General features: G+C 40.5%; 1 protein-coding gene across 13 annotated transcripts in view; it reads left to right on the plus strand.

The window, feature by feature from the left end:
* KIAA1841 (KIAA1841 ortholog) overlaps window positions 808-21,807 on the plus strand; it is a 29,743-nt gene continuing 8,743 nt past the window's right edge. For 3 of the 13 annotated variants that reach the window (XR_002437428.1, XR_002437429.1, XR_002437430.1), the window contains exons 1-12: window positions 808-1,065; window positions 9,625-9,790; window positions 11,300-11,486; window positions 15,370-15,463; window positions 16,483-16,721; window positions 17,555-17,613; window positions 18,440-18,600; window positions 19,494-19,580; window positions 19,684-19,794; window positions 20,553-20,676; window positions 21,134-21,286; window positions 21,519-21,664. Coding sequence is in view for 1 of the 13 variants with exons in the window: in XM_021392893.1 (XP_021248568.1) it covers window positions 9,641-9,790; window positions 11,300-11,486; window positions 15,370-15,463; window positions 16,483-16,721; window positions 17,555-17,613; window positions 18,440-18,600; window positions 19,494-19,580; window positions 19,684-19,794; window positions 20,553-20,676; window positions 21,134-21,286; window positions 21,519-21,664 (1,511 nt within the window). In the remaining 12 variants the exon portion in view is untranslated. Of the gene's footprint in view, window positions 1,066-9,624; window positions 9,791-11,299; window positions 11,487-13,193; window positions 15,464-16,482; window positions 16,722-17,554; window positions 17,614-18,439; window positions 18,601-19,493; window positions 19,581-19,683; window positions 19,795-20,552; window positions 20,677-21,133; window positions 21,287-21,518; window positions 21,665-21,807 lie in introns of those variants that run through there. The other 10 variants (XR_002437432.1, XR_002437434.1, XR_002437433.1 and 7 more) reach the window with 7 other exon arrangements.

The following is a 21,807-nucleotide window of genomic DNA, read 5'->3' on the forward strand; positions in this document are numbered from 1 at the left end:
TGTTTCTCCTGTGGAACATCTGAGCTAGGAAGATTGTTTTGACGTGTTTGGTCCTTTTGTTGAAATGTAAATACGAAGTAAATTGTTTCTTATAAATCTGCTCTGTTCCGTGAAAATTTTCCAAAAGAGAGATCAACTCAGAAACCAACACACTACCAGCATTGTATAGAAATACACAGCACGGCATAGAAATCCTTGTTGGTGATAGCAGGCGAACACTTTATTTTCCACCACATAGATAACATGAACCCATAGGTTGACAAGCAGCTGCTTGTAGCTTTTCACCTGCTCAGGTGTGGCCACGCACCGGGCTGTGCCAACTCTCGCGGCCTGCAGCGAGGGGCAGTCGTGTCCGCAGGCGATAACGTGCGCTTCCTCCGCTTGCCTCCTGAGACTCGTTCTTCTGCTGTGGTTTGTGCGCTGCGTCCTCGCTATAACGCTCCCTAGGGAGCGCTCGCCTTCCGCTTCGTTGCCCCGTCCCGCTCCGGCGGCGCTGCGGTACGGGCGGAAGCGGGACAGCGTAGATGAACGCGAAGGCGGGGCCGCCCTATGCCTATGGGGCGCGTCGCCAGGCGACCGGACGCTGCGCGCCGCCGCTGCACTGCGACAAGGTGGGGCCGCCGGGAAGGGCGGTTCCTCCGCCGCGACGCATCGCGGGCAGAGCTCCGCCCCCACGCCTCCCGGACACGCTATTGGTCGTCACCGGCTGGGGGGCGGAGTCTCATCAGCCGCCCGGCGCCGATTGGCTGTGAGCTGCCCCCTCATGACGCTCTTCGCCTCTCCGCTCCCGCTCTCGGAGAAGGTGGAGCTGGGCGGTGCCGGTGTCTGGACCGGCAGTCGCACGGTGCGGCGCGGCACGGTGCGGCTCGGCCGGGCGGCTGATCGCGCCGCGGAGCTGCGAGCTGCTGGAGGCCACTACCCTTCGTGCCGTCCGGCGCCCCTCCCGGCTCCTCAGGAAGCGGCTCCGCCTGCCCGCCCTCCCGCTCCGCACCCAGGCTGCCGTTGCGCCTAGAGGAGCCGCCGCCGCCCGCCCCGCTGCTTTGCTGTGGCCTGGGAGCCCGCCAGGTAACCCTGCCCGGTGCGGCCGGAGGGGGACGGGCCCCGTCAGCGCGCGGGCTGCCCCCGGAGGAACCCGTTGTTGTCATCAATGGAAACGCCCCATACCTTGGTTTTATTGCTGTGCTCCTCGCTGCTGCTATTATTCTGCATGGGAAGAGTGGGTGAAACGTTATTTGGGGTGCGATTAGGTTTGAGAGTTTCATAGTGTTTTTGAGTTATTGTTATCCCCGCATAGTGAGGTTGCTTCCTAAGCTGTGGTTGCTGATGTGTACGTGAAATTGTTACCAGCAAAGTGCTTAAAACCTACTGCATCCTTTCCTTTAAATCATGAACTCTCGGTATGGCACAATAACTGCTTTTCTTTTTTTGGTTACCTAATATGATCCTGTTGTAGGAAGAGGCCATATATGCAATATTAACATCTCTAGTACCTTTACTCAAGTGCATTTTATATCTTATCTTTATATCTTTATATATTTATACCAGGGGATTCTCGGTGCTCCATCACTTAACTCATTTCCATGAATTAGTAAACCAGCTCCAGCATGCACATAAATTAGTGTAAGAAGTGAGCTTCGTGTCCTGTAACCATGTGGGTTTACCTCTGGTGCTGGCCTGTCCTCACCTGGTCATTCCATGCACCAGGCATTGCAGATATTCAGTGGCTTAACTCTAGCTGATTCTGGTGTGTCTGTACACTGATGGAGAGGAGTTTCTAAATTACCACAGTGGCACCATCTAATGCTGCTATCACGATAAGGGCTAAGGACTCAAATGTAGCGACCGATCTACCTGTACTTCATAACAGCATGTGTATTATTTGGGAATTTGGAGCTTGTATCATTTGTGAAGGGCCTTTATCCCTTGGCTGTTTGGCACGCTTTGCAGTAGATTTCATTTAGATGGAATTGCCGAAGTGCTGTGACTTTTATCTGTTTGACTTGTCTTTCTGAAAAGGGAGGTCTTTAACCTGGTGCCGTAGTTTGTGGGGTTTTTTTTGCTTTGTTTTAATCTCATGAATGTAGGGGGAACCTAAACATTACCTTAGCATGCTCTCATTTCCTTACATTTCTGATGGTTTCATTTGGCTGCCCTTTTGAGAGAACGAAGGCTTATAGTTATCCGCAATTTTTGTTTCTAGTAATAGCAACAACAAAAACCACCTGCTGGAATGTATTCTGCAGTCAGAAACAAAATCAGTGCTATTTTGTGTGCTTGTTTCCTCTTTTAAGGATGTGGATAGAGAGCTATGCGAAAGAAACACCTAGCTGTAGTATTCCTTTAGTAGCAGGGAGTTAGTTAAATCTGCTATGGTGCAGATGTATTTTCCCTGTAATTCTCTATGATCCTAGTTTTATACATCAAAATTCAAGTGACTTTTAGATTCTGCTATTTATGTGATCTGAATAAGGTACTTCAGAAAAAGTCTAAAGCAGTCTCCAAATATGGGTCCTTACTAAGCTCTTTGGCTGGGTGCTAGTTAATTATGGATGTCTTGATTAATGCCAGCAGTTTTCTCTCAGACTATCGTAAGACAGTGCTTTGAACTTCTACTGTGTTCCCTTTTCTCAAATGTAAAATGTATTTAAACAAATGTGTGGGGTTTTATTTTCCCAATTATTTGGATTGCATTTGAAAAGTGTTCAGTACTTTCTTTATGTGCTTTGTTCTGATGTTTGACCTATTGCTTAACTTGTAACTGGAGGAACAGGATTCCTTGACCTTAATAATCCCAGTAACTGGGTGCTGTGAATGCTTTAGGACAACACAAAACTCAGATGTTCAGGATGAAAGACATTCAGGTGTTGTGTTCTGAAATTTTATTGATTACTCCTTGGCTGGATGCTGAGAGTTGACTCCTGTGTGATGGGAGTCAGATCTATAAAACAAATAGGCAGAGCAAGAAGAGGCAGACTTAAAAAGATTGGAGAACAGAAAAATGTATTTAAGTGCAAGTAAACTTTAAATGTAAGAGTCTCTCTGTAGTTTAGGCTATTTCTTTTGAGATTGTGGGAGGTCTTGTTTTTCACTGAAGGACTCAGTGTCATGAATCCTTCTGGAAATAGACATTGGATAGTTCCCTTTCAAAGCTGCTGAAAGGGGGGGTAGTTTTGGGATACATCCTGAACAGGTAAATACCGATTCCCTGCAAAGCCTTCAGTTTACTTTTCTGTAGTACTCTGAAGATAATTCTCACCCTTGGATTCAAGAACCTACCTGGGATCTGGATCCTGTATTTTCAGTTCCCTCTTCAGGTGGGGGAATTAAAAATTCATATTTCAGAGTTTCAATAGAGTTCTTTTGTTCCAAGTATTTAGCAACTGAGGGAAACAAAGCATTTCACGTGCGTTTCTTTCCATTCTGGCTGATATAATGCCTATGGTATGGCTCCAGGGTTTTGGTGGAGATAGAGATACAAGTTTTAGTTACCAGTTCAGCCCTTCTCCCAGCAGTTTTAATCTCGCTAGCAGATACAACACAAGTTTATATCATTTGTACCAATCTCTGAACTAGAGTGAATGTTATTTTTTAACCACTGATCATAACGGTTTCATGCTGTGAAACCTGTTTCACTGTGATGTCCAGCAGTTGGTGGACGAGCATATCTTCCTTGTAGTTGACCATAAGGGTGGAAGCTTCTAGCTGATGTGTATGGCTGACACTTGGGATAAAATATTGTGCTTGCTAGAGTGTGATACCAGTGCCAGCAAGTCAGTAGGACTAATGGTCTAGTTAATGTGCATACAAGCAAGGGAAGAGACCAGAGAAGGAACCTCTTAGTATTTTCGCTTGGCTAAGTTGTTATTGTGTGGTCTTTTACACAGTGATTTTGGTTTGTTTGGGTTTTTTTTTTTTTCAGTTATGGATACTTTTGTGGAATCTAAGTTTTGTCTTGGCGCTGCAAAGTGTCTGAGTATTCTTGGCTCAGCAAAGTGGCGATCAGGTTCTGCTCTGCGTTTGTAACCTGGACCTGGAAACAGCAGTTCTTGCTGCTACACTGTATTTTCTTTGTCTTGTTCTGACCTGTACTTCCATTCATAAGTTAGGGAAAGAAAGACTTCACAGTATCATTTTGCTTTCTCATTCAGGAATAGACTTCTAGACTGCATTTAGAATGCAAAATAGTTCTATCACTTCTAAAAACTGATGCTTCTAGAGACATCTGTCTCTTGGAGGAACTGTTTGTGGCTTCTTTTTCCACCCCCTTGTTTTTTTTTTTAAAGGAAACTTTATAAGCTTATATGCAAGTGGATTTTTATGTTCCTTTGTGTTGAATCAACTCAAAGGAGTGGCATGCTGCAGTTGAGTCTGGTTTGATGTGTTGTGCGCTTTCTCTCCTCTGCTTATAGAATTTGAGTGTACGGACATAAAATTGTCATGGTTTTATGATTTCTGTTATCAGTATTCCACATCATCACATCATGTAGTGCACCAAGAATCTCAGAAGAGAAGAAATGTAATCTGTAATCTGCAGATTACAGAATAGACGGGGTGGTCTGCCAGGCTCTGGACACTGCACCAAGTTCTTTTTTTCTTTTGGTACCGTGCCTACTATGGAGCTGTTTTTTATTTTAGAAGCGCTATATAAGGGTTTAAAGGCTGTTATGTTCAGAATTTTAGTTCTTAGAATGTACTGAACTTATTAAGTTCATCATTCTCTGTTTTGGAGTTATATAACCAATTAAGGGTACTGATGGAGACACCTACCTGGTACCTGTGTGCAGTGTTGTACAATTTGAGTATTGACAGTTACATCCCAGAGGGAGTAGCTAATTTTATGTTAACATGATGTTTAAACAGGTTTCCAGGTTCTCCTCTTAGTTCCTTATATGTTTTTGGAATGCTAAATTGATGATCGTGTTATCAACCTCCCTGGATGTATTTTTCTTCATTTACTTTATCTGGAGGAAGTCATCCCCAAACCCAGAGAATACTGAGTGGCAGGGAGTATGGAGGGGTTTAGCAAAAATCTTAGAGGAATGGGGACCCCTGGTGTCATGGGATTTAATGAACACCCGTGGAATCCCAAGAACCAAAGCAAGTATTTAAGTCAGGGATGTTTCAGCTTAGGTAGATCTGAGGACATATGACTTACCTGGGGCTTGGCTTGCGCTTACCAAGCTCTATATAGTACTATTTTGGGGAGAGAGAGTGTTTACAATCTGAGATCCAAGCCAAAAGGGGAAGTCTGCGGGTCGAACTAGAGAGGCAGAGCATCGAACCTGAGCAACCTGATCAGTCACAGGAGGCACCGGTATCAATGTCAGTTGTCCCTGTGCAAGGACAGAAATGGAAACAGGTATCGTCACATCTAGAATGTAAAGAAGGAGCAGAGGAAGTAGAGGTAGACCCAGGCGAGGGGCCCTCTACAAAAGCACCGTTATCATGAAAAGCAACAGAAAAAAACTAAAAGAAGAAGAGTGTGTGGAAGAGGAGGTCACTGTTACCACTACTTGTCGACCTCTGGAAATGACTGGAGCCCAAGGTTCGAGAAGGGAGTTTGCTGCCCGAATGCGACTATTGTCACCTGGTTTCTTCGGTGTTGGGACACTGGGGTCAAAAGTATGACCCCATCATTGCTAGATGGTATTGAAGTTCACCAACTGGGAGGCATTGCTAAAGACTCAGCTATTGACAGAGGAATTAGTGAATGTCTGTACAGAGCCATCACCCTCTGGGAATGAGTGTTGTTAGCTGTAAAGGAAAAACATCCCTTCAAAGATGATCTGGAGCCTGAGATGAAGAAATGGACTACTATTGAAAAAGATATCCAGTATTTGATGGAAATAGCCATGGTGGAAATGTTGGAACAAACACCCCATGTTTGTTCCTAACAATCCACACCAAGACCATGATCCTGAGAGAGTTCAGAGTGTGTCAAGCATGTGGCGGAGACTCACAGGAACAGTACCAGAAAATACACTGGTACTCTAGCAGTGATGTGTGGAAGGTATGAGGAACAACAGAGAAGATCCCTGGCATTTTTTGTGATTATTGCACTCCAAAACTTGGAATACCAGTTACCTCTGTCTCGTGTTTATATTTCAGCCATCCCAAAAGTAACAGAAAAACTAGATAAAATGGGGAAGCAGCCTGGTGGTATCCTGGAGGAACTGCCTATTAGTGATGAACCCGTGGTGGTATCAGAAGCACCTGATGAAGATCAGGATGATCAAAAGAGTCGACTGAAGGAGCTGATCAAACTGATTAAAGGTGATGAACCCTCCTCCTCACCTGTGTCATCAAAAATCTCAGCTATTAAAGGCAGACATCTTCATGCTCCAGCAAGTGACAGTAGTAAATCTATGTTGCGTATTGCCTTTTGGAATTAATTACGTGAGCATGGAGAAGATATGAAGTGACAGCATTAAAAACCCACTCCTGTACTTCGAGCATGGGTGAGAGAATTACAAAACAGATCAACCACCGGTGTGATCGCTCCTGTTACTGCTATTCGCGGTCATGACTCACAAGAGAAGAAGAATGCAGGTAACAAATAGAAGGGCCCTGCCCTGAGCTGGAGGGGGGGAAAGGGATAATAGAGTGAATTGGACCATGTGGATTTGATGGCCTGGCACATCAGACCCACAGAAATATAAGGCACTGGTGGACACTGGTGCGCAGTGCACTCTAATGCCCTCGGGTCATGAGGGGCAAAATCGATTCATGTTTCTGGAGTGACTGGGGGCTCTCAAGAATTGACTATATGGAGGCCGAAATAAGCCTCACTGGTAAAGATTGGCAAAAACATCCTATTGTGACTGGCCCAGGGGCTCCATGTGTACTTGCTATTGATTACCTCAGATAGGGGCATTTCAAGGATCCCAAGGGGTGTCAATGGGCCTTTGGAATAGCTGCTGTAGACACAGATAATGTTAAGCAGCTGTCTGTTTTGCCTGGCCTGTCAGAAGATCCGTCTGTTGTGGGGTTGCTAAAAGTAAAAGAGCAACAGGTGCTGATTGCCACAAAAATGGTGCACAGATGGCAGTACGGCACCAACAGGGATTCCTTGCTCCCCATTCATAAGTTAATTCGTCAACTAGAGAGCCAGGGAGTGATCAGCAAAACTCACTCACCTTTTAACAGCCCCATATGGCCAGTGCGTAAGGCCAGTGGAGAATGGAGGCTGACGGTAGACTGCCCTGGCCTGAATGAAGTCACACCCCCACTGAGTGCTGCTGTGCCGGACATGCTAGAACTCCAGAATGAACTGGAGTCAAAAGCAGCCAAGTGGTATGCCACCACTGACATTGCTAATGCCTTCTTTTCTGTTCCTTTGGCCACAGAATGTAGGCCACAGTTTGCTTTTACCTGCAGGGGTGTTCAGTACACCTGGAATGGTTTGCCCCAGGGTGGAAACACAGCCCAACCACTTGCTATGGGTTGATCCAAACTGCAGTGGAACAGGGTGGTGCTCCTGAGCACTTACAGTACATTGATGACATTATTGTGTGGGGCAATACAGCAAAGGAAGTTTTCAAGAAAGGAGAGAGAATAATCCAGATCCTTCTGCGATTGGTTTAGTTATTAAGCAAAATGAAAGGACCTGCGCAGGAAATTCAGTTCCCAGGTATAAAGGATAAAGGCAAGATGGACATTGTAACATCACAACGGATGTGGTCAACAAAATCACTGCTATGTCTCCATCCGCTAGCAAGAAAGAGACACAATCTTTTCTGAGCATAGTGGGCTTTTGGAGAATGCATGTTCCAAACTATAGCTTCATTGTGAGCCCCTTTATCAGGTGATACAGAGGAAGAATCATTTTACGTGGGGCCTTGAGCAGCAGCAGGCTTTTGAGCAGATTGAACAGGAGATAGCCTGTGCCCTGGCCCTGGGGGCAGTATGGATGGGTCAGGTTGTAAAGAACATCCTGTACGCTGCTGCTGGAGAGAAAGGTCCCACTTGGAGTTTGTGGCAAAGAGCCTCAGGAGGGACCCGAGGCTGACCCCTGGGATTCTGGAGTCGAGCGTACAGGTGGTCTGAAGAGTGCTACACTCCAACTGAGAAGGAGATCTTAGCCACGCATGAGAGGGTTCAAGGTGGCTTCCAGAGTAATTGGTACTGAAATGCAGCTCCTCCTAGCACCTCAACTGCCAGTGCTCAACTGGATGTTTAAGGGAAAGGTTCCCTCCACCCATCATGCTACTGATCCCACTTGGAGTAAGCGGGTTGCGTTGATTACACAACAAGCTCAAATGGGGAACCTCAGTTGTCCAGGAATCTTAGAATTGATTGTGGAGTGGCCTGCAGGTAAAAAGTTTGGAACATCACCAGCAGAAGAGGTATCATGTGCTAAAGAGGCCCCACCATACAGTGAATTACCAGAAAATGAAAAGAAGTATGCCCTGTTCCCAGATGGATTATGTTGTGTTGTGGGGAAGCATTGCAGATGGAAATCTACTGTGTAGAGCCCTACACGACAAGTTGCAGAGGCCACGAGGAAAAGGAGAATCAAGCCAATTTGCGGAGTTGACACAGCACTCCAGAAAGAATTGAGTCAGATAACAGGACTCATTTCAAAAATATCTTGTAAATACTTGGGCCAAGGATCCTGGCATTGCGTGGATTTATCATATCCCCTATCATACACCAGATTCTGGTAAAATCAAATTATGCAATGGGTTGTTTAAAAACAATGTTGAAAGCAATGGGTGGCAGAATGTTTAAGCACTGGGAGAAGCATTTGGCAGAAGCCACCTGGTTGGTCAACACTCCAGGATCTATCAGTCAGTCTGGTCCTGCCCAATCCAGCTCTCTATATACTGTAGGGGGAGGTAAGGTCCCTGTAGTACGTGTGAAGAGCATGCTTGAAAAAGCGATTTGGGTCTTTCCAGCTTCTGGAAAGGGCAGACCTCTCTGTGGAACTGTGTTTGCTCAGGGACCTGGGTCCACTTGGTGGGTGATGCAGAAAAATGAGGATATTCAGGGTGTACCACAAGGGAATTTGATGCTGGGGGAGTGCAATCAGTAATTCCATGCGTGTATGTGTGTATATATGCATAAAAGTGTGTGTGTTTAATGCATGTTAATTATTGTTTGTATGTATATATTAAGCATGATGTAGTGATGTGGAATGAGGGTTGGAATGCTGTGGTTTTATGATTTCCATTATCAGTATTCCACATCATCACACTGTGTAGTGCACCGAGAATCTCAGAAGAAATGTACTACAGCTCCCAGAAAACCTTGCTGTTCCATTTCAATTTTCCAGTTGGTGGGAAAGATAAAACACTGGAAGTCACAAGACTAGCTCTCTTTGCTCCCTGGCAGATCAGAGTAAGAAGTTTGTTTTTTTTTTTTAGAAACTCTCTCATTTGTTTTATTTATTAGCTTAAATCCCAATTAACTTGTATTTTTTTGCTATTATAATTAGTAAGCCAAGTTTGTTTTCCTCCTCAAATTGTTGCCACTGTTTGTTTTTTTTTTCCCTCCCCTCTTTTTTTTGGGTTGTAATACTGTGATAAACCTTTCCTGCAGTAACATTGATTACCTTCAGCACTCCACAAGTTAACCTTTAGCAATTGTTCCAGTGAGATTTGATGATGACCTTTTCTCTTCTAGGTGGAAGCAACCGAAGATGAGTCGTGGTTTTTCAGAAAACAATAACTTTCCGTATGACAACAATCAAATGGTTTTAGATATGATCCTGTGTTCCCTAATCGGTGTTCCTCAGCCAATCAACTGGGACAGCGTGGCAAGGCTTGTTCCTGGTTATACATCCAAAGAGGTGAATTTACTAACGAAGGAATCTGTATACTTTAAGCAGTATTTGATTAAGAGGATGGCTTCTTTGGGGAGGAAGGAAAATTGAATTTAAGGAAGTTCTTTTAATATGTAATTTATAATTGGAAGAACTGAAAACTTTGAGCAGTAGATTGTAGAAACAAAATATTTTTTTCAGAACACTGACATTAAGAAATACATTCTGCATTTTATTTTATTAAAGCTGGTACAGAATAAGAATAAAAATGATTGGAAAGTAGAAATTGAAATTGGAATAAAAGGTGAAAACTTATGATGTATTCAAATTTACCTGGTTAAGATTATTTTTGTGGAAAGAATGGCAGTACATACTAACTTGTAGCTTGTAGGTTACCACATTGTGACTGACATTGTAATTCTAAGAGTTCTTATTGTAAAGGAGTGCAATTGTTTTTCTTGCTTGGTCTTAGAAGATATGGACTGTTCTTTCTTTGGTTGGAAGAACCTAGTACCTCCGTATATTTAATCTTTTTGCATTGCTACATTTTTTGGTGAAATAATTATTTTTATGTATTTTTAAGTGGGGAAGTAAGCTTAAAGAGGAAAACATATTTTGCCCTTGTATTTTGGTTAAGCTGAAAATAAACAAACACCAATGCCCTTTATTTCTTGCAAGTGTAATCAAAATGTCAGTTCACATTTGTAGCATTGCTACTGAGTGTCACTGAAACCTTGTATTTGGAAATAAGAGTGAATGATTGGAAGGAAAAGCTTCTGTGAAATCTTACTGTATTGTAAGTGCTTGGCAAAGCCCTTGGGGGCAGGGGAGGGATGTCTGCTGCGTACTTTTGAATTTGCAGACAGTACTGTGCATCTTAAGCAAATAAAATATAAAAAGTTTGGTGCGTTCTCTTGTGTTAACTAAGATACAATGTGGTTGATTAGTCCATATCTAGTTATTCTGCTTTAAAAGAATAAAGAGTCTTAAATATGTGAAGTCCCTTTTTAAGGCAATTAAGGAAGCCTGTGGAATTAAGTAGACTTGTGTGTGTAAATTACCTGTACCTAAGATTCTGCAGAACCAAACCCATCGTGTCCTTGTGTAGGTATAGATCTACAAAATAGGAAGACTTCCTAGTTTATCAAAAGAAGGAATGGAGAGTTAATAGAACTGTAGGAGAAATCATTAGTCCTGTGTCTCCAATTAGAATGGAAATCATGAAGTAAAATAATAGCAATTATGAAGAAATTAAGCTATTTTTAATAATACTTTATGGTGTTTCTGATAGAAGAACTAGCTTCAAAAAGAATTTAAGCTCTCCCTTAGTCTCCCTTCTGAAGATCAGGCTCAAAATTGTATGCCTTATGAAAATGAAGATTGAAACAGGTTCCATCTTATTTTTTTCTGTTAGAGTATGACCAAACTGTTCATGTGCACAAGCTAATAAGAAATAATTATAATTTGAGGCAGATACTTTGTTAAAATGTACTGAAAGCTACTGCTTCATTGTCCTATCATTTAATCTTGTGACAGTGTGCAAAAAGGTTTGATGAACTAAAAAGCACTGGAAGTTCACCTGTTGACAACCAATATAATCCCTTGATGGCTGCTGGTGAGAATCCTGTGGAAACTTTAGCTATGTACATCAAATCCTCCTTGCTCGATACACGGACAGAGTTTCAGGACCCTGCTATTGGGCAGGATTCCATTACTATAACTGGTATGTTTTTAGTTGTTCTGAAATCTTTTGCTTGGGTTATAGTCAGTATGTGCATGCTTTTCTGTCGTGAGTGGTAAGTCCACCCAGGAATAGACTTTGTCTTTGAAAGAGAAAAGTTAAGTATACTTAATAATGTGTACATGAAGTCTCTTTCAATTAGTTCATGTTGAGACAGTGTTTAACTGGATATTTTCAATAGCTTGCTCTTCTGAAACGTATGGTATATGGGAGCACATAAATAATAGAATCATGGAATCCTTAGAGTTGGAAGGGACCATTACAGGTTATCTAGCTCTACTCCTCTGCAATGAACAGATATGCACAGCTAGATCAGATTACCCAGTCCCAGATCCAGCCTTGCCTCAAAAGTCTCCAGGGAGGGGACATCAACCACATCACTGGGCAACCTATTCCAGTGCCCTCACCACCCTCACTGTATAAGACTTTTTCCTTATATCCAACCTAAATCTACTCTCTTCAAGCTTGAAGCCATTTCCCCTTGTTCTGTCATCGCAGATCCTGCTAAAAAGTCTGTCCCCTTCTTTCCTGTAGGTTTCCCTTTAGATATTGGAAGGCCACCTCAAAGCCTTCTCTTTTCCAGGCTGAACAGCCCCAGCTCTTTCAGCATGTCCTTGTAGGAGGGTTGTTCTGTCCCGTGGATCATTTTTGTGGCCCTTCTGGACATGCTCCAACAGCTCCATGTCTTTCCTGTACTGAGGACTCCACATCTGGATGTAGTGCTCCAGGTGAGACCTCACCAGCCCAGAGCAGAGGGACAGATCCCCTCCCTCGCTCTGCTGGCCACGCTTCTTTTGATGCAGCCCAGGATATAGTTGGCTTTCTGGGCTGTGAGGGCACAGTGCTGGTTCGTGTCCAGCTGCCACTACCCCCAGGTCCTCTTCAGCAGGGCTGTGCTCCATCCTTACATCCCCCAGCTTGTATTGGTAGTGAGGGTTGCCTTGACCCAGGTGCATGATCTTGCATTTGAATTTGCTGAACCTCATGTGGTTCACCTGGACCCACAGCTTATACCTGTCTAGGTCCCTCTGGGTGGCATCCTGTCCCTCTGCTGTGTTGACTGCACCCCACAGCTTAGTGTCATCAGCAAACTTGCTGAGGGTGCACTCAACCCTTCTGTCAGTGTCATTGATGGAGATATTAAAGAGCATCAGTCCCATCATTGACCCCTGTGGGGCACCACTCATCACTGATCTCCATCCAGACATTGAGCCATTGACCACTACTCTCTGGACTCGATCCTGCAGCCAGTTCTTCATCCATTGAACAGTCCACCCATCAAGTCCTTAGGCTAAACCCTTCTGCTTAGGATTTTTGGTAGGGAAAGGGCTCATTCTGTTTTGTATCCCCAGTGTTGCATTGTGCCTTAGTCAATTATGTATTTCAGTAATACTTTGACAGAGGAGGATCATTCATAATAGTTAAGCACTTATTGAAATATCTCCTTAAGTACTTGTACTGTAATTAACTATATTATAGTTATTCCCTGGATTTCAGTGTGCTCTGAGATGTTTTCAGCACACTGTAGAACTAAGCAAATGTGTTGCATGAGAAACTTGCTTTGCTGGAGTAATGAGTAAACAATTTCTGTGTTGCAAGCTGAGAAGTTAGCGAAGTATCAAATAAAACGTTCTCTCTTATAATGTCTTTCAGCATTGAGCTTTCTGGTTACTTTTTTTTTTTTTGCAGAAGAAAAGCAGCTGTTTGACCTTCGCTGGAGAACAAATGTTTTTAATATAGCTAAGAGAGATGACATATGAAAACTGTATATGGAATATGTAGACCAGAATTGCTTTTATCAGCTTTCAACTTTTTGCTTGCTAAACACAGTACCTGGAACAAATACTTCTTGCACCTGCAGGTGGCTGCTTAGAAGATTGTTAGCTTCCCAGTAGGTAGTTAACTCTGCTCATAGAGCTCTTTAGACAGCTAGTACACGTTTTCTTTTTAACTGTTTAATACGTGTGAGAAGTATTAATGTAGTTAAGTACCCTAATGTTTCCTAATAAAAGATAATAGTAGCATGAGAGATTCTCTATTGCTTTTTTTCTACCGTATTTTCTTTGTGACTGGAATAAATTATTTTTTGTTTATATTATAACTTAATAGGAAATTAAGAATTTTTTTCTCACAGGTTTGTAGTGAGTTCACCTTCTAAATATTTGTGAGGTACTCATATTTCAGAATTAAGGATTTGAGAAAAGTCCATTTGCGAATTGTTTTTTTTTTTCATTCAATTATTTATATGGCCAAAAATGTTGAGCCTGTTTGGATTTACTTGTAGACTTGAGTAAAAGTAATCAAACCAAATTCATTTTGAATTGGGGTCTTTTTTTGAGTTGTGAAACCTTGTTTACTACTTGCTGATTACAAGGGAAACTGCTGCCAAGTCCTTCTGAATGGCAGTAAACAAGTGTATAGGACAGACTTACCTAAGTTAGTAGCTTTCAAAATTTGAGTCATCTATAAGCTCTGAAAGAAGACAGGGAAGAAAAGCAAAGTAGAAACGTATGGTGAAGTTCAGTTAATCTGACTTGCATATTCTTGACAGCATTATTTCCTTTTCTTCGTTAGATATTCTCACTGCGTCCAAAATAATTTGTTAATATTTACAGACAAAACTCTTCCATGTAATTTTTTTCCACAGACGTTTCCTTTCAAAATATTCATTTTACCTTGTGTTCAGAATATGAACTTCTACCTTGGCAGTATTTCTGCTAGCATGGGTCATCTGCCTGCAGTTGAATGGCTACACTGAAGTCTGTGGCTGACCCAGTCACTTCCAAGGTTCTTCTAGGGTCTGTCCAATACATTTCCCGTTTTACTGACTAGCTTTCTTTAATTATGAACTTACTGAGGCTTAGCTGGGCAGGACTGCAGGCTGTATCATTGGAGAATGCCCAGAAGGCATAACTGCTGTGTTCTGAACTGCATAGAGCTTCCAAATCATTTGTTGTCATTATCCTGTTGTAGCGTAGCCATAAGATGAGAAGAGCTATCTTAGTCTTCCTCAGAATAGTTCAGGATCCTCTATGACATGAGAGGGAGAAGATGCTTCTGGAACCCTATGATCTTTAAGATCTTGTCCAAACTAAGCCATCGCAGTAGGAAAAGTTATTCAAAGTGTGAAGCTGGGGTTATCTTAGTTCTTGATGCAGAACCCAATGGGTTTATTGACTAGACCTGCTAGTCTTCACAGTTTTTTCTGTCTGTCACACAGCCTGAGTGTGTTTGTGAGGAAAACATTTGCAATAGAACTCAGCTGCCCTTTATGCTTGAAATAAGCTGCATAATGTAGTTCTAGGAAGAGAGAGATTTAATGCTCAGCTTTTTATGAGAGTTGTTTTATCCCGCTGGCTGCTTTAATCCACGTATTTATGAAACTTATCAAAAACGCATTTACAGAGACTCCTATGCATTTGTTTGGAAGCAACTTATTTTCAGAGCTAAAAAAATGCAAGGATAAGAAGTGGAGTTAGTCTCAAGTAGTTATATTTTGACAGTGAATTTTCCTGAAAGCAGGAATTTTGATGTGGTCTTGAGACCAGTATCCCACAAAGTGGATGAAAAGAGCTTAGGGGATGGGTTGTATTCCCAAAAACAAAGACTGAAGACGCTGCTGATCTGGGTTCACAGCCAAGTGCCTGGGCAACCCAGCACTGCTGTTGATGTAAGTTTCTGTTGCGTGGTATTCAGAGCAGGGATTTGGATTATCTAGTAACCCTTGTGGTGGCACAAATCTGTTGCTCGTTGTTTAACATTGCTCTGCAATGGAAGCTGTACTTCCATTGGATTTCCAAGATACTGCAAAGCAGAAGGTTAGACATCTTTTATCTAATGCAACCTTTTTCTCCTTACACTTAAGGAAGACCCAGCACGACCTCCACAAAGAATTGTTCTTCAGAATCTGACAAAGGTCCCGTGCATAAAGGTGTAGAAAGCACTGACGAAAGCCAGGGGTAAGAAGGTCCTTGTGTGTTTGTTATTTGGGGGATTGTAATGCTGACAGAAAGTTGTCTAATGTTCTTTCCTACTATCGCAGTGAAAATGACTAGGAGCATCCTGGTAAAATCTATAAGAAATTTTGAAGCTTTCTCTTGCAACAGAAATGTTAGGGATTGTTTTGAGAACTTACGTGCCAGTGGGATGGCTTATTTATGAATTTGTCCCTAGTGTTTGCCTGAAAATGATTAATCACTGCAATGGTAAGAATGGGAAATATAACCTGATTTAAAAAAAGGAGTAAGTAAAGATTGATGCTGAATCAATCAACTTTAAAAATAGTTATGTTCTGTGAACGTGGGTTTGTCCTATTCATGGGACAGATGGAAAAGAAAACTGTAACTGAAAAATGCAGATGAACAATTTTACTACCAATTCAAATAGCCATGCACATCACATGTTTCCCTTACTGTATGAGTACGTTTACAGTAACGTGTTTGAGTAATGCATAAGAGTAGCCATCTGTCTGTGGAGACAGCATAGACTGATTCTGGCTTTTATCGTAATAGTCATTTTAACATAAAATAAAGCAGTTTTAATTTCCACTGATGAAAGTTGCTACCCTATGTTATTGTCTTTTGCGCCTCTGTAAGTTACACATTTATACCTGCATATTTTTTCACTAAAGTAAAAAAGGGAGAAATAAATTCTTCATATAACTCAAGTAGTGTCCTATATCAAACTGGCGACAAAATAGGGGAACGGAGCTCAATCTTTTTTCTCCTGATCCTGAACTTTTAAATGGCTCTGTTAAAGGGATTATGTGTCGGGACATTATTCTGTTTTTCACCTAGTGTCTGACAGTGCTTTCTATTAATAATTAATATCTGCTATTTCTTTTCCATCTGTTAATAAAAAAAAATGACATCAGTATTGCATTGTGTGATCCAGATTTGGAGGTGAGGTCTTCTGAGTTTTAGTTTTCTAATTGATCCTTATGGTCCTAATTTGTTTTGTGGCTTACTTTCCTTTTGAGGCCAAATATGGTGATCCACGTGTGTGATGAAGCAAAAAACCTCAAAGAAGATTTTGTTTGTCCTCGAGATCTTTTGATTTCTGAAATGAAATACTTTGCTGAATATCTGTCAGTGGATGCCCAGCGCTGGGAAGAAGTGGACATTTCAGTGCACTGTGACGTTCACATCTTTGACTGGTTGATAAGATATGTTAAAAGGAATACCAAAGATGGTGAAGCTTATGAAATCCCTGCCTTAGGTAAAATAAAATATGTAGAGCGTTTGTTACAGGATCATTAATCTTCCATTACTACAGACCATAATGTTTTTGCTACAGTTCAGCCACAGTCTCTCGTTCCTTTCTAACAAATAAAACTTTTCAGTTGTTAGAGAAATGTTGTTAAAGCAGTCCATAATGCTGACACTTTTCAGGAAACATACTGGTGGATGAAGTAGTGAAAAAGATCTGATGTGGTTTGGGATCTTACGGTTTCAATCCAAGCTCTTCAGACCCCTTCTGAACAAAAACAGAGTGAAAGTTTTACAGCAGTGATGATTGTATTCTTAGGTTTTGTTTTGTTTCCCCCCTGCTTCCCATTTGTGCAGTTGCAGTATTTTCTAAAATTTCAGTGCAATCTGATACAACAGTAGAAGAACTTTTCCTTTATGAATTTTGTGTATGTTTTTAATATACAAACCTTTTGTGAGCACTTTTTTAAAAGTATGAACAAAACTTGAATTTTGTCACAATAAATGCAATTTTGGAGAGGAAAATCTCATCTGGATACAGTGGCTAGTGATAGAAGTTAATCTTTCTGTCTGATTGCTTAGTCATTGTATCCTTGTGAATCTACCTTTTACAGTCTTAATAAATTGCAGGTATAGTTGTGCTCTAGCCACCTGGATGTGAGGCAAAAATGCATTTCATAAGATGGGAACTATTCTACAAATTGGAAGATGTAATAATGGGTTGATTGGTAGAAAACTTTTAACTGATAAATACTAACTGTGCCGAGGGAGGGATGTAATATTACCGGGAGAGTTCATGAAAAAAAAACCAAAACCAAACTTTTTTGTTTTGTTGCCTTTTAGAACCAGCAAATGTCATATCAATTCTTATTTCTTCTGAGTTTTTGAAGATGGATTCATTAGTAAGTATTAAGAAATATTAAGAAAGAAGGATTCTGTGCCTTAAGGATGCAACTGAAACCCAAGTGTCCAATAGCTTGTTATACTCTTGCTGTTATATAAACATGAGAGATGCAGTAAGGGCATTTTGAGATTTTTGTCACCTTTCTCATTCAAAACATTTAATATTTGCAGAATCTCTGTGAGGGCATAAAAGTAAACTCTTCAAATTTTCTAAATGTGGTAGTGGAATCCTGGATTTGCCTTTTGATGTCTGATTGAAACAACATCAGAATCTGACTTTGATAAGTTTTGTTAAAATATTGTTAAATCAGTGAATACCTTTGTTTTGTTTCCTTATAATAAGACACTTCTGCAACTTACGGTCTGGTTCTCCTTCAGCTCCATATCATTTATGTCTGTTGACTTGTTTGCTTAAATTTTTGTCAAGATCTGTCATTGAGGTGACCTACAATTAAATATATACTAAGTTTAGCTGTTTAAATTGAGATCCAGGCAATAATATATATAATGCATACTATGGTTCTCTTTTGCAAGCAAATTGAAAGGTATCACTGAAGATGAAACATCTGTGCAGTTGTTCTCCAGATTTCTCTAGATGTCTTTAGGAGGAGAATGCAAAAACTGGCTCACTCAAGTTAATTCATAGTCTCTTTTAGGTGAATCTGAGACTTGCTTTCTGGTCTTCAGGTGTAACTGAAATAGTTTTCTAAAATATTAGATGCTTTAAAAAAAAAAAAAAGAGCTTGAAGTAGATAGTACACATCTTTTGAGATATCTTTGCTTAGAATTCTGTACAATTATTTGTAATGTTTCTGTTTTTCCTAGGTAGAAAAATGTATTCATTATTGTCACAAAAATATGAATGCTATTGTAGCCACACCTTGTAACATGAATTGTATCAATGCTAATCTTGTCGGGCATATTGCTGATCTCTTTACTCACAATGAACTGGAAGAGCTGAAGGACAAGAGAGATAAATTTAAAAGGTAACTTTTCACTCTGAAATACACTGCTGAAATGCTATAGTACTTTTGAATCGTTTTTCCAGAACATCTGTGACACACTGTGAAGTTTCGAGTGATACATGAGAATATACATTGTGTGTATGTGTGTGTGTATATATATCTTTAACGCAGAATATGAAGAAGTGACTTCAGAGTTTAATATTAAAATTCTGAGCAAAAGAAAAGAGTTTTTTATAGGACACAAGCAAAAGAAAAGGCTGCAGTAGGAGTATGAAATGGACAAATTATTCATGAATTCTCACATGGAAGCCAGGATTAGGGTAAGGAACCCTTTATCGTATGACGTGCTCCTAACTTCTGTAATTTGGTTTCAGCATCCTGTCATCTCTATTGCGGGAGATAGAATTTAGGATTGCTGGAATCTTAATGAGCTGTGATGGAATATCTTTTCAGAAAGCATATGTAAGGACTCTGGCCTAGTCAGTGTCAGGAAAAGGGCCAGTTATTGGAGAGCAAACTGACAGGCAAGCGAAATGAAAGTAAAAACTTATTTTAATTGGTAACAACTTTCAACTTTACAGCTTTCAGAATTGAAGTTAACTGTAGTTGCACAGTAAAGGTCTTCTATTCAGGGTAGATGCTGGTAGTTTATGTTGGCAAAAAAACAAACAAACAAAAACATAATAAAGGGAAAAAAAAGAAGGGATCTCTTTCCTCATATCTTCATAAAAGTAAGAGATTACCAGGCCAGGAACCAGTTGTCTGAACAAATTATTTTAAAAGAAAACCACATTAAAAGCTGAATTGTGAAAGAAACATGGTGACTTTTGCAAATCATCAGAATATGTCTCTATATATAAAAGAATTGTCAGGTTTTTTTTCTAATGAGTGAGCTGTGTTGCTGTCATTAATAGTAAACTTTTCTGCAAGAAGATTGAGAGACTGTTTGATCCAGAGTACATAAATCCAGATTCTCGAGGAAATGCAGCTACCTTATACAGGTGTGGTCTTATTTTTGTTATTACTTCAACTGCAAGAACAGTCCCTGTAATTTGAAGTCCTGCTCTTACACCAATATTTTGTCATCTTATTTTTTAAATATAGATGTTGTTTATGTAAAAAGCTGTTAACTAAAGAAACTGAAAGAAGAATTCCGTGTGTACCAGGAAAAATCAACATAGATCAACATGGGAATATTGTCTATGTTCATATAAGGTAGTGGGAAAAAAATTTTTTTTACATATATATGATTTTGGATGATTATACAAAATACTGCATGTTTTGGATCAGATTCTTGCGTTACAAAAAGGAAGTCAAAGATGCATGCAGAACAGTTGAATCATCTTAACTTTCTGTATTACCTAAAGAAAAAGAAACAAAAAGGGTGGGGATGGGGGAGATTATGATGATGTACTCCTGAATCCTGAAATATGGGAAGAACTACAGCCATGATTATTGGGAGGGCTATTTGGGTTGTACTTCTTTAGATAAAAAAAAAATACACAGTTAATTGTTTCATCAGAGAGTTTCTAAGATACATATGTAGCTAATTGATAAATTCAAATTAAAAGTTTCATTTCAACGAGACTTATTATGGAATGATGGATAGAATCATAGAATCATTAAGGTTGGAAAAGACCTCTAAGATCATCTAGTCCAACCTCTGAAAACCTGATTTCTAAAAGGCTCAGTATTTCTCTTAACTTACAAATTTTCAGTATATGGCGCTTGAGATGAAACAAGCTGTAATTCCTTGTTATTAGTAAACTTAAGAGGTTGTGAAAGAACGTAAGCATTTTTGTCATGGTCTGAATATAATGATTGTCCCACAGTGTATCCTTCCTGTTCCACACTTTTATGAAGGATTTTTACCAGTGGATGGTTTGTTCTGCTCCTTTTCTACCTCACCTTCCTGGTGGCTGGATCAGAACAGTTTTATTGGCTGTGTGCAACCTGACATTGTACTTTTTCAGAGATAAAACGTGGGAAGTCCATGAGTACTTAATTGGCCTTCATGAAGAATTGAAATCTTGGCAGGATGTCTATTGGCGTCTCTGGGGGACTGTCAATTGGTTGACCTGCTCAAGATGTAACCAGGTGAGTACGTTTTCATTTTCACTTGTTTGTTGGTAACTTGTTTGTTGTGGGTGAGCTTTGAGGTTGAGTCAGAGATTAAAACAGTTATTGCTTCCTTCTCTTTGGCTAATTTTGTCACCAGACGGCATTCAGTTATTTTTATTTTATTGGTGGAAGATGTGATTACTTCCATTATGGGAATTATAGATTCTGATTCATTACTTTTGAATACTATTTTTCTTTCCCATCACTTGCCCTTTCCTTTTTGTTCTGGCCACTAAAAGCAAAATGACGTTAAATTAGAATGTATATTCTTTGATTACTCAGGTTTTAGTGAGTGATGCATTCTGTGGTTATTGAGGTTTTTATATTTCTGGGTGTGTGGCAATAAAGTTTGCACTACAAATAATGTATGTCCAAACTCTGACTTCTGTAGGTAATCTCACCTCTCATTATGTCTCTTCTTACTCTTGTGCAGTCTTTCCTGTGTACTGAATTTTCCCATTGCCAGTACCATCCGCAGTCAGTTCTTTATCCAGGTGTAGCAAGTGCTCTGGGGTCAACTGGGACAGGAGTATATCCATGTTGCAACCAAAAAGTACTTCGATTTGATCCTACTACCCTGCCAAAGGTATTTCAGTACTGGCTCGCTTGTTAAAGAACATGAGAGTAATGTCTGAAAGGCATCTTTATTTTCCACTGGCCAAACAACGTGTGTAGTGCAAGTCATCTGTATGGCTTACACCCTGAGAAAACTTCTGAGTTTTCAGATAAGATGTTTCTAGAAAGCTGAATTTTTGATATTGTACTCCCCAAAGAAGTTCTTTCCATCTACTCATTTTTATGTTGTGTGTGTTTTGCAGGGCTGTAAAGTGAGGGATCATGTGACTAGTTTACCTTCTGGAAATGAAGATGGGGATTCTTTGCCTTCTCAGACCACTAAAATACTGAACGATCTGCTCCATCATAGAGAAGTTATTGTTGTTCCTTTTACTAAGGACGAGAATAGGTAAGAGTGCTTTGTTACTGAAGTAACTTAGTCTTGAAAGCTTAACATGTTTGTGTTATACTTAGTTTTTCTGTTTTTAATTGCGTGACATGGCGCTTGGCAGATGTGACTTAATTTGGAAAAGAAAGAACATACACTGTTGC

This window comes from Numida meleagris, chromosome 3, assembly GCF_002078875.1.
Source record: "Numida meleagris isolate 19003 breed g44 Domestic line chromosome 3, NumMel1.0, whole genome shotgun sequence".
In the NCBI taxonomy this organism is placed as follows: domain Eukaryota; kingdom Metazoa; phylum Chordata; class Aves; order Galliformes; family Numididae; genus Numida; species Numida meleagris.